At 42.0% G+C, this 15,974-nt stretch overlaps 1 protein-coding gene across 1 annotated transcript in view; it reads right to left on the reverse strand.

The window, feature by feature from the left end:
• arhgap39 (Rho GTPase activating protein 39) overlaps window positions 1-15,974 on the reverse strand; it is a gene marked incomplete at its 3' end in the record, with an annotated part of 105,469 nt that overhangs the window by 1,665 nt on the left and 87,830 nt on the right. The window contains exons 4-8 of the mRNA XM_083970695.1: window positions 14,973-15,137; window positions 12,870-13,055; window positions 9,935-10,148; window positions 3,201-3,274; window positions 26-225 (exon numbers count right to left, since the gene is read on the reverse strand). Of these exons, the coding sequence (XP_083826821.1) occupies window positions 26-225; window positions 3,201-3,274; window positions 9,935-10,148; window positions 12,870-13,055; window positions 14,973-15,137 (839 nt within the window). The remainder of the gene's footprint in view (window positions 1-25; window positions 226-3,200; window positions 3,275-9,934; window positions 10,149-12,869; window positions 13,056-14,972; window positions 15,138-15,974) is intronic.

Genomic DNA, 15,974 nt, shown 5'->3' on the forward strand with positions numbered 1-15,974 from the left:
ATCTGAAGGAGTGTATCTGACTCACCTGAAGATCCCCTCTGTCTGGTCTCCATTGAGACCCAGAACCTCCTCAGAGAGGCGGGTCTGCACCCAGGGCAGCTGCCGGTCCGGATACCGCTCCTTCTGGAGCGACATCACCTCCTCCAGGGACGAGCCAAACATGGAGGGACTGAAAATGGCATTATGGGCATGCATGATCTCCTCCAGACAGGGCTTCTGCAGACCCTGAGGAGAGAGAGAGACACATAGGCGGGTCATTCTCAAAATACGGTGAAAAACATGTCCCTCCATTTTCCAGACACACAAATGCTTGAAAATTAAAAAAAAAAGTTATCCACATTAAACCAAAATTATGTAATTTAATACCATTTTAAATGATGATGATGATGATTTCAGTTTATACTGTATATTCACAGTTTTATTTTATTTTTTTCAGTTTGAATTTCCTTTGTATCTTAAAAAAAAAACACTTGTCCCACTGCCATGGTTCAATGCTATTGGACAGTATAAAAATATTTCCTCTTTTTTGTTTAAAAAAAAAAGTGGTCAATAATGGGCAAACACTGGGAATGAATAAAATTAAAACTAAATTGGCTATTTAATAATAAAAATATTTTTTAAAGAATATCTGTCCTTCGATTTGGTGTCATTTCAACATGGTTATTTTTGTTGTGTCATTGGTGTTACTGTGATTTGCGCTATGATTAAATATTTTTATGGAAAAAAACAATTGAATGAGTATAACTTATAGATTATAAAATGCTGACTCGTCATGCTAGCTTTGAGCTGGCTAGTTACCGTGTGGTAACACCAATGACAGAAAACTAAATACATATGATAGATTAAAAAAAAAAAAAAAAGACAAATATTCTAGTTGTCTAGTGAAAACTGAATTACATTTTTTTAAACTTTTTTGACTTGGGCATATTTTGATAATGACCCAGACACAGGAATCACTCCTACAGCCGGGCAGATGAAGGACAGCCTGAGTACAGTGTTAGTGTAGTGCAGTGTGGGCCAGGAAGCAGTGGGAGCAGAGGACAGTGGAATATTCATGTGTCAGTGAGAAACACATGCGTCCGTCCACAGGACATGCAGCTCGTTAATGTGCTGTTAAAGGTCGGCAGGTGAGCAGCAGCATCACTCTGTGGAGGCCTGACACCGACAAATCACTGCTGTTTGTGACCTGCTGAGACGCATGCACTACATGGTACACCGGCTCCGAGCCAAGCTGCTGCTGCCAACCACACACACACACACACACACACACACACACACACACACACACACACACACACACACACACACACACATACACACACATACACTCTTATGTGTCATGTAATACCAAAACCATGGGTATAATCTGTAATAGCCTCTTCTGTTTCAAGCTTTCCACCAGCCTACAGGGATTTATTCCCATTCAACCAACAGAGCATTAGGGGGGGGGGGGGGGTCAGCACACAGACAGCTCCCCACCTCTTTGGGTGGGGGTGTCAGGAAGGTTCCTCCACACAAAACCCTCTCTCTCTCTCCCTTCCCCTTCCTTATCCTTTTTTTTCTCTCTCTTGTTGACTGTCCCATGCTTCTAAAACCCAGTAGCTAAGAAAATGTCAGTCTGTCTACTGATCTCCTCCGCTCTGTTTCCCATTGTAACTCCTTCACCTGCTTCAGTGACTGTCAGCTGGTCAGACTGTGTGCGTGTGTGTAGGCACATCAGTGTTATATAAATGGTATACATTCCCTCTTAGGTTATGCAAAAATGCCTATTAGTAATATGTTGTTATGTTATGTTCATTTATTATAATGTTTATTTCAGTACCTGATCATAATTTAGTCTGGCATCTTTTAGTTGGTTTGTTTATACTGAGTCGGGCTCATTGGGGACAGCTACGTTTACATTTGGGTCCTTGTTAAAGGTCCAGTGTGTGTAAAATGAGAGGAAAACCATCACATCCAGCATACAGATTCTAGTTTGCAGCATTCACTCTGCTACCTCATGTTGAGGCTACAGTCCTCACTGCAGGCGGCCCCGGTTTGAATCCCGCATTGAGCAGCCCTTTCCTGCATGTCATTCCCCCTCTCTGCCTCCCCATTTCCTGTCTCTCTCTCTCAACTGTGCTATTGATTAAAAGGCAATAAAAAGCCCCAAAAATATACTTTAAAAAAAAAGATGCTAAACATCATCTGTGTCCTGATTGCTGTCGCTCAAGTGCTCAAGGGTAACATGGTCCCACCAAATGATGTCTGACATCCTCACTGTTCCTTAATAATAACTGTAAACTAGCTGTTTTATGGCCACACTGGTCTCTGAACACAGGTGTCCTCTACCAAGGGACAGCGTTTCCTCAGCTCCTCTGACGTCTGCAGTGAAACACCACATGTCTCATCGGTCAGTGGTCAGTGGACTGTTTAATGCTGCAGTCTGACCTGAACACAAGGAGACTGGACAAGCTGGTTAAAAGGGGGCTGGGACACTCAGGACTGTTGTTGAGACACACCTGCAGTGTAGGAAGCAGGACGTCTTAGACACCAACCGTCCTCTCCACAACACTGAGGCAGGTCAGAGAAGCAGCTACAGCAGCAGCAGGAGATCAACACCTCAACCCAAGGAATGACTCATGGATGGAGTCAATGAATTGTCGTTGAAACTAAGTTGTAATTATTATTTACTATTATTATAATTATTAGAATAAGATCATTTCTAATGAACTGCTGTACAGACATTATCCCCGTATGGAATAATCCAAGTATCTCTTTATCTCCATCTCTGTGGTTTCATGTATGAAACAGTCGCAGGACAAATTTAATAGACAAAAATAATAGAAATTGACTTCAGATAATGATGATGAGTTCTTTCACTCTGATTATCTTCAATCACACCATTATCCTCATTAGAAAGGAGAACTCTCGAGGGAAATTCTATAATTGTCAAACCAAACCCAAACCAGTGATGAGCTGATTGTAATAATAACATGCACTGTATAATAACAGTAGTTTACTCCAGCACCAAATGACACAGATGCATCATAATGCAATAGAACAGCTGAGACATATAAAAATAAGAGTTTTTCCTCTGGTGACCTTGAGCCACAGTGGTGCATTGAAACAAGCCAACCACTTCACAGGAGAATAAAAAGAATACAAAACTGATCAGCAGCATGCAGATGGACAGGAACAGACAGACAGTCTTATCTTACCTTCTTAGCTCCGGTCAGAGCAGCTTTCATCAGTTTCCTGTGGCAGTATTTAGCGTAGCTGCTGATGGCCACTCCTGGAGAGACGGAGGAGACAAGACGTGTTTACACATTAATTATCTGCACTTCAACAGAAATGATTTCATTCAGCTCAGGAAGTTCAGGGATTTTCTTTTTCTTTTCTGGAAGCTGGATGACCACTTCATGAAATTCATTAACATATCGATATACATCGATCAGACATAACACTCTGACCACCTGCCTATTATTGTGTTGGTTCCTCTTTTTTTTCTTTTGACAGTTATACCCTATTTTGTACATTTAACCAGTTTGTTTCTATGTTTATTCTCTTCTCACCCCCAGAAGTCTGATTTAAAGATGTGCAATCTATGGCTCTAACTTATCTATGAACTAATCTCTTACATGCTTAGAAATTATGATAAATTTATCATAGGACAGCACAAAAACTCTGCTGCTCCTCTATCTGTCACTCAGCAGAGAAAACCCTCATGCTCACGGTCCAATACTGGAAACACTCATTAACTCAAAGTTAATAGTTTTCTCACTAGGCACTTCTTTGGAAAATAAATCCTTGATGGGGTCTGAAAAAGTCAAACAGACAGAGCTCTGGTAGCTGATGTCACCATGTGATAAATCATTTTCCAGGACAACTCAAGCTTTTCCAGGACATTTGACTTTTTTTTTGCTCATTTTCCATTTGTTTTCCACGACTGGAAAATTGGTCAACAGTTTTCCAGGTTTTCACCTGCTCTGACCCATTGAAGAGTTGAACAAACCGGCTCAGAAACAGGTTTTATCCATGGGCGATCAGGCTGCTGAATAACTGAAGACTGTTTGATTGTTTGTCTGACTGATTCAGACTTTTAGCAAGTATTTGTATTGTATTTTTATCTTATCTCAAATAACTAGGTCCAGTTGCTTTCGATTTAACCTCCTTTGAGATACTATGACCTGGACAAATGAGAATATGCACAGGCATCTTGGTGCCTTATATTTATTCCTTTTAAAAAAAATTTTTTTTTCTATTGCACAGGGTAGAGAACCCCAAACAAATTTCGACATTATGCACTTTACAATGACAATAAAGTATGATTCTGATTGAGGACAATATGTCCACCTGCTGCCTAATGTGTCCCACCCACTAACAGGTGCCATGATCAATGTTATTCACTGTTATTCACTTCACCTGTCAGTTCTCATAATCTTATGCCTGATCAGTGTGTATTATGTTGAAGAACTCTTTCAGCCAATCGTGTGCCTCCTTCCTGCCTGAACAGCAACAACTACTATCACATGTGTCCAGTTAGCAGCTTCCTCTGAGCCCCATGTTAACATCCTTAGCTATTATTGACTTCTACTGGCTCACTCTGGTCACAGTTGCTAGTTTAATGGTGCGTGTGATTGGTTGAGGGGCGGTGACACAAGTATATAAATTAAAACTGACTGTAAAATAAATGAGTATCGATATAAACGAATCAGTCCCTGAACACTGCCGCGCTCTGGCTGGAGTGCAGAGTGACATAATGCATTTGGCCTCAATCAGGCACTGAGCTGCCGGTGCTCCTCCTCCTCTCCGCCTGTAGGGGGAGGCAGAGTGTTACTCTCAGGAACACCAACCAGCTCTCTCCACACCTACAGTGGTTCACTCAGACTGTGTCAGTGTTGCTGTCTCTCACTGTGTGTCCTGGCTGATGGATGATATTTCATAGCTGACACATTGAACGTTGACCCTCGGTATACAGAGCGACTGACTCTCTCCACACCGTGTCTGTCTGGCTTTTGTAGATTATTGATTTTCTGTTGGGGGGACAAGGGAACTAGCTGCTCTGAAGATATGTGGACTAGTATGTGTGTATCACTTTCCTCCTTATCAGACATTTCATCCCTGTCGTGAGTGCAGCTCTAATCGATACTCCACACACTGTAAAAAAAAAACCTTGACCCTTCTCTTCCCTTGTAAACGACTTCAAGTGCAGAATCTGTGGAATCGCAATGATTCGTGTGTGATGTGAAAATATTAATTCACATGTTCCCATGAAAATGAATTTCTGAGCTGAAAAGCAACAGAATCTGCACTGAGATCAAAGAAATCAGGAATAACACGACAGATCATCTACCAACTGAAAACATGTCTGACCGTGTTTCCTGGTAACTGGGGCGTAAACACACAACAAAGGGAAACAACAGGAGTGGAGGCTGGGAGGGTGTGGTGGTGGTGGGGTCAGGAGTGTGTGTGTCAGATAGTCAGATAGAATACCTGGTGCTGAGACGTAGACACAACACACACACACATGGCCTTCGGTGGAGTTTGTTTTCTATTTAATTATTCAACTTGGAAATTAATGTCTTCCCAGGAAGCCTCCTGTCAGTCACCTGCCGGCCTGCAGCCTGCTAACAGCCAGGCTGTGTGTGAGGAGAAATGACTCAGGCCGCCGCACCACAATATGAGTCACATTTGAGCATCACATTTTATTTGCTCATTCATAGGGTGAAAATGTTTTCTATTAAAGTCACTGGTACATTGTGTAGGAATTACTCCCATCTAGCGCTGCGGTTGTATATCTCAAACAATTCAATCGTATTTTTCATGCTGCATTCACCTGAAATTGGGCAGACGGCAGACGGACGACAGCCGCTGCACATAAACAAGCCTCTTTGTAAACAAGTGGTCCGTCAGCACGAGGCAAAACAATACACGTGACAATATGTTGTCATGGCGATGTCGTATTGTTTTACCGGCTTTCTCTCGACTTCTGTGACTAAAATGACATCTGGTTTGTTACCGACGGCCGTCTGCCCAACTGTCGGTGAATGCAGCATCAGTGTAACGCTCCATTCCTCCTCACTGCGTTACCACGGTGACTTTTCACAGACGCCACCTCGACCTGAGCCGACAGCTCCGGTGTCTCCACTGAGTTTCCGTGGTTTCCTACCGTCACGCTGCCACTGAACGTAAAATCATGGCGACACCACATGGCAGCAGCACCGAGCTTACCGGCTCCATGTAGATATGAATGATATGAACGGCTCATTCAGAGCTGAAAGGAACACTTCACTTTGTTGATGGGGGGGATTACTGATTAATGAAAAACATAATTTTGAACCAAATAATCGATTTTCGTGAATAGATAACAGGAGAAGTTACACAATGTCCCTTTAACCCCCCTGTTGTCCTTCTGGGTCAAATTGACCCAATCTGTTCCCTTCCTCCATCCATCTTTCCTTCCTTTTTCCCTTCCTTCTTTCCACAATCCTTTTTCTCTCCATTCCTTCCTTCCTTTTTGACTCAATTGACCCAATATGTTCCCTCCCTCCTTCTACCTTTCCTTCCTTTTTCCCTTCCTTCTCCTTCCTTCCTTCCTTTCTTGACCCAGGAGGACAACAGGAGGGTTAACCCTTCTTCTTTCCTTCCTTTCTCCCTTCCTTCTTTCCACAATCCTTTTTTTCCTTCCTTCTTTCCTTCCTTCCTTCCTTCATTCCCTCCATCCTTCTTCTTCCTTCCTCTTTTGATCCAATTGACCTGATCTGTTCCCTATATACCTCCATCTTTCTTTCCTTCCCCTTTCCCTTCCTTCTTCTTCCTTCCTTGAACAAATCTGTTCCATCTTTTCACAATCCTTTTTCCCTCCCTTCCTTCCTTCTTCCTTCTTCTTAGTTCCTTGAACAAATCTGTTCCCTCCCTCCTTCTACCTTTCCTTCCTTTTTCCCTTCCTTCTTTCCTCCCATCTTTCCCTTTGTCCTTCCTTCCTTCCTTTCTTCCTTGACCCAGGAGGACAACAGGAGGGTTAACAATCAAATTCATCCTCTGATGGAAGCTTTATAGCAGTGAGTGTGTGTGTGTGTGTGTGTGTGTGTGTGTGTGTGTGTGTGTGTGTGTGTGTGTGTGTGTGTGTGTGTGTGTGTGTGTGTGTGTGTGTGTGTGTGTGTGTGTGTGTGTGTGTGTGTGTGTGTGTGTGTGTGTGTGTGTGTGTGTGTGTGCTGGCGATCCCTCAGGAAAACTTGCTCTCGCTGCAAATTGCACTCAAATGTTAGAGCTGAAGCAGCTCACACAGCCGATGGGCTCGGGCTCAGAGACGTGTCCTGACATTTAGTGACGTCTCCAGTCTCATCTGCTTCCGACTGACGCTTGTTTATCTTGGATCAGTTTACAACTACATCCTCAATTTCACATTTGACCACAGAGAGGGAAGACAAACGGATGACATCTGTGGATGAACAACTACTAAATGGTCTGCTGTATTGCTAACCCTCCTCTTGGCCATGTGCAGTCGGTGAGAAAGCAATCAGTAGATAACGTTATTTATCATATACAATGTTACGATGTGTATATTTGTGTAGTCTTATCTTTCATAAACAAGAGATTACGGGTTATGGGTTGTTTGTGTGGCAGTGCCACAGAGACGAGATCTGGGACACCAGGTCGGAGGCTCTGATCTTATAAGGTTGGTTTTCAGCCAAGAGACGCTAGGTGGAAGGCAGAGAGCCTCCATTCTCCCTGGAACTAGTTACAAGTCATTTATTTAACCAGAACAATTACTCTGAAGCTGTTTAATTAAGGTAAAGAGGTAAAAATCCAGCATAATTCCTCTTTAACTGCTGGTTCAAGTTAAAGAACAAAGCTTGAACCTGAGATCTGAGGAGAAGTTAAATTTGATTGTCTGCATTTCCCTGTCAGGTGGTGAACTGTCTGCTGATACGGATCATGTGAAACAATCATATAACAGCTGCTACATAAGCAGTTCAACTGAGTGTGGTGTTTGAAGAGACAAAAGGTCTGATTATTATCAGTGAATGTGTATTCCACTGAACAACAGAAAAGCATTTGAACAATCTCAACCCAACATTTGGTTATGAATGACTAATGTGAAGAGCAAATAGGTTTCATGTTGTGACTGCAAAGTGACTGTTGACTGTAGTGATGTTCACTAATGTATTTCATTCACTTAAAGGACAAAATCAGGATTTAAGTTTCTCTCCTGTCATGTTTTAAATTCTAGAATAATCCACTGCTATGATTCATATATAAACCATGTATAATATATATATATATATATATATATATATATATATATATATATATATATATATATATATATATATATATATATATATATATATATATATATATATATATATATAACCATGTATAAACCATGTATAAACCATGTATAAACCATGTATAAACCATGTATAAAGCCAGTAGAGCTCTGAGATCTACTGACTCAGGTCAGATAGTGGAGCACAGAGTTCAAACCAGACATGGTGAAGCAGCATTTAGCTGCTATGCTGCACACAAGTGGAACAAACTACCAGCAGAACTGAAATCAGCCAAACGATCTGTGTCAAAAGCTGCTGGTGTCCTTCTACAGGTCAGCAATAGAAAGCATCCTGACATACTGCATCTCTGTGTGGTTTGCAGGGTGCTCTGCTGCAGACAGGAAGGCTCTGGAGAGAATCACCAAGACAGCAGAGAAAATCATTGGTTGCCCCCTCCCCTCTCTGTCAAACATTGCACACTCCCGCATTCTCTCCAGAGCAGAAACCATCATCAAGGACAATTCACACCCAGGTCATCATCTGTTTGAACTGTTGCCCTCTGGCAGGCGTTATAGGTCCACCAAATCCAGAACCACCAGATTCACAAACAGCTTTTTCCCAAATGCCATAACACACTTAAACAAACAGAGATGACAACCCCCCCCAAACAGAGATGACAACCCCCCCAGCCACCCTCTCATTCATGAACATTCACTGTTGCACTTTGCATTTCTTGCACTTTCTGTATTGATGTTGTTGGTTTTATTTATTGTTTTATTGCTTTTACTATTTTACTATTTATTGATTGCATACCAAGTGGAGTAGCAACATAATTTCGTTGTACTGATGTATAATGACAATAAAGGCTTTCAATTCAATTCAAGATGATCCTCATGTCTCTGTGACAGAGGAGTAAGAAGCAGACCGATGGTCAGTGGGAAGTTCTGGGTAGGAACCATCATGGTAGTGTTTTAGTCTTGGTCTCAACACCACATTTTCAAGGTCTTGGTCTTGTCTCAGTCTCGGCCAAGCTGAACTCAGATTTTTTCTCAAGACCTGTCAAAACCATTCTTCGTCCTATCTATCTGTTTCTCCTTTTTACTTTCTTAAACAGACTATTCATTTGTTTATGCCATATCTATGACATTTGAAATGTTTGTAAAGATATGTTAAAATAAATAAAAAATTTGAATGACAAAAAAAAGACCTGTCAAGACCTGTCACAGCTGAAGTGAGATCTTTTTTTAACTGCAAATTTCTCTGTCACTCACTCACTTTGGGTTATGTAAGGTAATTCAACAAATATTACATTGTTCTGTGTTCTTCTGTGCAATCCAAACTTTGTTCACATTAAATGTGGTTTAGATTTGATATAAAATCATCTTTTCTTTTTAGCTAAGGAGGAATAATGTAAATATCAAGCCAAATGATTATTATCAGAACTGCTACCGAATACAGTAATGGTCTTGAAAATGGTCTAGCATTGGTTTGGTCTCAGTCTTGGACTTGGTCTCGCCCCCCCCTTGGTCTTGGTCCTGACTCGGTCTCGACACCCTCAAAGTCTCGGTCTTGGTCTTGACTACAACACTACATCATGGGGACCTCAGGTATCTAGAGTACAATTCCTATCAGTCAGAACAGTTTGCTCTGCTCTCTGTGTTGGTGCGTTGCTCCCTCACCCTTGGTGTCGTTGAGGGGGTCCATGTGTCGGTAGATGTAGCCCTCCAGGTAGGTGTGGAAACGTGGCGTGGGGGGGAAGAAGGCCAGGCAGATGGCCATCAGCTCCCAGCCTCGCTCCAGGCTGTCGTAGCGGAAGTTCTCCGTGGTTTGACGACACAGTTGGATGTAGAGCTCGTCGCGCAGACCCTGGTTGCTCCACCCACGCACCACCACCTGATGGAGACAGGCACGAAGCCAGTGAGTTCTCTTTATGACAGAGTTGTCGATTCAAATCTGTGATCACTTTTGGAGGCAGCAGTCAGTGATAAGATGTCAGTGACGGTGGGGGAATATTGGAAAAGCTGAGATCTCATCACTTTGCTTCCTCCACAGAATCCTGAAGCTTCTCTACATACGAGGTGGGATCTACACTGGATCTATACAGGATCTATAGGCTACAGGATCTACACTGGATCTATACAGGATCTATAGGCTACAAGATCTACACAGGATCTAGACAGGATCCACACAGGATCTACACAAGGATCTAGGCTTGTCACAATACCAGAATTTCAGCAGTATTGTTGCAGCCCAGTTTTCTACCACTGTACCCTGTCTGTGGTAAAGAGCTAGTGGGTCATTATCATATGATTAACAATAAAAAAAAAACCACAATATTTCTCAGATCAGATAGTGTTCACCAGAAATGTCAACAAATATGCAACCAGACAATTCAGATATGATAATTTACTGGCACCTAAACCAAGAACAAACACATAAAACATACTGTAATAATGAGCCATTATAGGATGGAACACATTACCTAATAACATCAAAAATATTAACTCAAAACACATTTTAAAAAAAAATAAATTGTAAATTCAATGAGTAAGAAATATATAATGTATAATAATTTATTATAGGAATTTATTTGTGGGTTGTGGGATGTTCACTCAACACAAAAACTGTTAACCTGCCATCCTCCCTCTCCATGGTGCTGAATTACACATTCATCGATACTAGATTGTCTCTAAAGCAAATATTAAGTTCTCCCAGGCTTGTAACAATCTTTGAAACCTCAGTTTCCTCAATTAGTGAAGCAGCAGTTTGCACTTCTACAGTAATGTGTTGGAATGTGTACAGGTGCCACAGCTAAGTCTTGTTATTTCTTCTTGTCAGTCACATTTGATCAGCTTCTCAGTGCTTCCTTAAATCATTACAGCTGCACGATAACACCTCATATTCTTACAGTGGCCCTAATCAATACCTTCTTACTGTAAATGACTCAGATCATTATGTGTGGTGAGAGAACTAATGTCATTTCCATCAGCTCAGCTTTTAGTTTACTGGCCTACAACCTCACTATGATTCAGACTCACCAGCCTTGTTCTAGCTGCAATTTGTTTTGGTAAAAAATTTAACCCAGTAACCTCCCACCTGTAACCTGACAGCAGACAAAGTTAGAGAGCAGCAGGTGGATATAATGAAGAATTTATCTGCTGCAGAGCCTCTGGTATCGTTCTGTGGTTATGGTGAAGCTCAGCAGAGACAGACACCTCCACATGCTGTGTGTCTGCTGGATGTGGAGAAAATTGGCGAACATGTCCAATGTCTAACTGATGATAAATCAGTGTTGTGTTGTGCTGCTGCCAAGACATTTTCAACAGACACAGAGCAACGTTATCATTCATCTGGAGCTGCATGGTTCTCAGTGATCAGATTGCAGTCAGATAGAGCTTGACCACGTGAAAGTCCAGGTGTGAACGCAGCCATGACACATTGAGGACGGACTGTGATCCAATCAGCCAAACCACCTCTGAAGGTGGTCAGGGACGCACTGTGACCACATTGAACACAAGTGTAAACAGTAATGCGTCCTGCATCCACATACAACTACTATTTATTTTCTTTTTTCATTTAAAAACGTATGTGATGGGATCTCAATTAGGAGACTGGAGGCAGGATTTGTTTTGAAAACAAGCCTACAGTTCCCGATATCTTTGTCCAGTCAAATCTATTCTGGTCTTGGGGTTCTTGATTGGTTACTCTGTCCTAACAGATAGGGAGGACAGAGTAGGGCCTGCCCCTCAACCAACCAGGAACCAAAGTAGATATAGATCTAGAATAGAATCTAGAATAGATTTGATTGTTCAAAGATCCTGAGAGCTGTAGGCTTTTCAGGCTGCTGCATACAGGAGACATAGGCTGTGTCCGAAATCACCCCCTACTCACTATATAGTGCACTATATACTGTAGTGACCACGCCATTTTGTAGTGGTGGCCGAATGTTCAGTGATTATTAATGTTCACTATATAGTGCACTGAATGTATCCCACAATTCACCAAATGTAGTGAACATCCGATGGTCACTAACCGGAGCAAGATATCCCATCATGCATTGCGGTCACGGATCACCGTTACCGGCCGTTACGATCACAGTCGAAACGTTTTAATTACGCAACGTAATACGTAATTAACTGTGCGGCGGAGTAGTGTCCGAAAGTGTTTTTCATTTGACCAGTGAGTCCACTATATAGTCCACTATATTGAATTCACTATATAGTGAGTAGGGAGTAACTTAGGGAATGAGTGAGTGATTTCGGACACAGCTATAGAGAAACACTGTGATCACCACCAAACACACAGACCTGTCCTTACTGAGAGCTGAATGGGAAAACACTATTTTCTTTAAAAATGAAGGGGCATGAAGGGGTTACCATCTAAACCTGGTGTTATTGTATCTACATCTTGTATCCTTTTTTTTTTGTCTCTGCTCTGAAGCACTTTGGATGACCGTTACAGGTCTTTTTAATTGCATTATATAAATAAAAGTGAACTTTAACTTGAACTACACCATGATGCTGGGGTGAGTGAATCAAATGGGGGTGGGTAGTGTGCAGCACAGACCTCCAGAGCCACCGAACAACACCATGATGCTGGGGTGAGTGAATCTACCTCCAGAGCCACCGCGGGGGGGTCGGCCTTGGAGCGGCGGTCTCCCATGTAGGTCTGGATGAGCTTGAAGATCTCCACCGCCTCCTTCTTCACGCCGCGGTCCGAGGTCACGATCATGGGCTTCTTGATGGGCTCGCTGCTCCAGGCCAGCATGTTGGCAATGGACACCTTCCGTCTGAACAGACCCTGAGAGGATGGAGGGAGGGAGGGATGGAGGGATACAGAGGAGGAGAGAGCAGCAGAGAGGTTGAGAGGAGTGGCAGAGGAACTATCAGTGCTCCAATGCTTCAGTAGTTAGAGGAGTGGATGAAGAGTGTGACGATAAGGAGGAAAACCTGATTTGTAAAATGAAAACGTCCGCAGTCTCGCTGCAGATGTCAGCAAACCACACGCTATGAGGATGTGTTTCGTTGCTACCGCTCAGTACAGGTGTCATCAGTTGTTACCATGGTAACGCTGGTCTTAGACCTAAGTTACCCTGGGGCTGAGTGAGTGAGTGTCTTGTTTTTTGTTGTGAAATGACTGACAGCAGCAGCAGCAGGTCACAGCCTCCCCCTCCACCTCTCTCAGACCTCCGTCCCTCTCCGGGTGTCCGTCATGTCTGACCTCACACACTCATCTGACCCACATCACTTTTTCTCCACTTGTGTGAAGAGCGGAGCCTCTGCTTTCTGCTCCACTGAACTCTCACATGTGGATTCATCTCTGTAATGATGCTTCATCACTGCTGCTCTCCATCACTCTGATCACGTCCTGCACTCACATTCTCTGAATCAATATCAAAAGGAACTAAGATAGATGGATAGATGGATAGATGGATAGATGGATAGATGGATAGATGGATAGATAGATAGATAGATAGATAGATAGATAGATAGATAGATAGATAGATAGATAGATAGGTGGATAGATAGATAGATAGAAACCTGATCCCTCTTGATAACCTTGTTAAGATTCTTAAAACTAAGGAAATCGGAAGCATTGGGCTCTGTCACTGTATTTAAATCAGATGTTGCACTTCCTTCAATCTATCCTTACTAATTTCATTTTTATTTATTGAACTATTGTTATTTTTTTGTATTACTGCTCGTACTTGTAATTTTGCTGCCTCTTGGCCAGGTCGCTTTTGAATAAGCGATTATATATCTCAATAAGCTTTACCTGGTTAAATAAAGGTTGATAGATAGATAGATAGATAGATAGATAGATAGATAGATAGATAGATAGATAGATAGATAGATAGATAGATAGATAGATAGATAGATAGATAGATAGATAGATAGATAGATAGATAGATAGATAGATAGATAGATAGATAGATAGATAGATAGATAGATAGATAGATAGATAGATAGATAAATAGATAGATAGATAGATAGATAGCATCCTGAGAGAAATAAAAATGGTTCGCAAATATAAAAAGGATAAGATAGTAAATGAGCCAATAAATAAACAAATAGGCTGCTATATAAATTAATACAAATCTGTAAATTAAAAGATTTTCAATTTAGAACTTCAATATAACATACAGATGGTTAGAGGATGAAAAAAAAATGAGCATTAGGGAAAAAAAGTCCCAGAATAAAGTTGGAAATGACTAGACATTCATTAATGAGCTGCACCACTCCCTCCTCATTTCTTCTGGGTTTAACTTTAATCCGTCTCTGTTTCAGTCTGGAGGAACAGAACTGTTCCTACAAATCTCACTCAAACGATGGGCTTTCTGCCGGGCCTCCACACACACGTTGGACCTTGTGTTTGGGAATTTCTGTCAAGCTGCTGTTTCCAATCTTCAAGCTGGACTGTGTTTTTCCAGTAGCTAAACCTGATTAGTGATCAGCTGGTCACCGAGAGCCCGTGTTCCCACACACACACACACACACACACACACACACACACACACACACACACCGCACCAACAGTGGCACATTTCTCCCTGGCTCAGGTTAAGTACACTCTTCACATGTGGTAATAAACAGTAAACACACACACAGACACACACAAACAAAGCATATGGGTGGTTGTGCATGCATGCGTGTGAGTGTGTGTGTGTGTGTGTGTGTGTGTGTGTGTGTGTGAGTGCGGTACACTGTCCTCCAGTACCTGTGTGTGTTTGTTGAAGTGCTTGGACGCCCAGTTCTCGATGTCGGTCTCCGAGGAGGGCTTTCTCAGGGTGAATTCTGGGAAAATGCCACAGCTGGCGCTCGGCATCATGTTCCTGGCATTTCGACTGGCCTCGAACTGGGCGCAGGCTCCGAGGTCCTCCGACTGATGAAGACGAGGAAACGGAGAGAGGAAGAGAAGCAGAAGAAGAAGAAGAAGAAGAAGTCAGAGTGGCTGCAGAGCTGGAAGTTCCTTCAGCACTCAGTCAGGGAGCTGACTGGGATTAATACTGACGCGTTAATACGTCAATATCCACAAGGTTATTTCAGAGCAACAAAGAGTCCTTTTATTCCTCAGTGTCTCAGTTGAAAACAGGGTTTAAAGCAGCAGCTGTGGATCAACACAAACCAGACAGGACCCTGCACCTATACCTGTAGGAAAAGTTCATAAAATGCTGTGGAGGTTTTTTCTTTCTACTGTTTCTAAAAGAAGAAGTCCTATATATTATATGTATATTACAGTGCTGTGAAGAAGTATTTACCCCCTTCTTGATTTCTTCCTGATTTTGTGGATAAAGGCTCTCACCGTGGTTCTCTGAAGTCCCAAAGCTTTAGAAATGTCTTTGTAACATTTTCCAGACTTATAGTTATTAATGGTTTGATTTTTTCATCTGTTCTTGAATTGATGTGTTTCTGTTTGAGATCTCTCAGCCTCCTTCACTTTGTCAGACAGGTTCTATTTGAAGTGATTTCTTTATTCAACAGGTCAGAGTTGGTTCATGATTTAACAAGGGAGGGCAATTACCTTTTTCACAAGGGGCCAGGTAGGTTTGGATAGCTTTTTTCCCTTAAAGAGTTTGTATTTGGTTATAAAAGAGTCTCATATTAATGTGGATGAATCTACGTTACCCACTTGTTAATGGGTCCATTTTCGATAAATATATCGTTTTGTCTTCTGATATTATTATTAGTGGTCAGCTCGCCCAGCATTTCCTACTTTTGG

Source organism: Trachurus trachurus (genome assembly GCF_905171665.1).
Source record: "Trachurus trachurus genome assembly, chromosome: 4".
Taxonomy (NCBI): domain Eukaryota; kingdom Metazoa; phylum Chordata; class Actinopteri; order Carangiformes; family Carangidae; genus Trachurus; species Trachurus trachurus.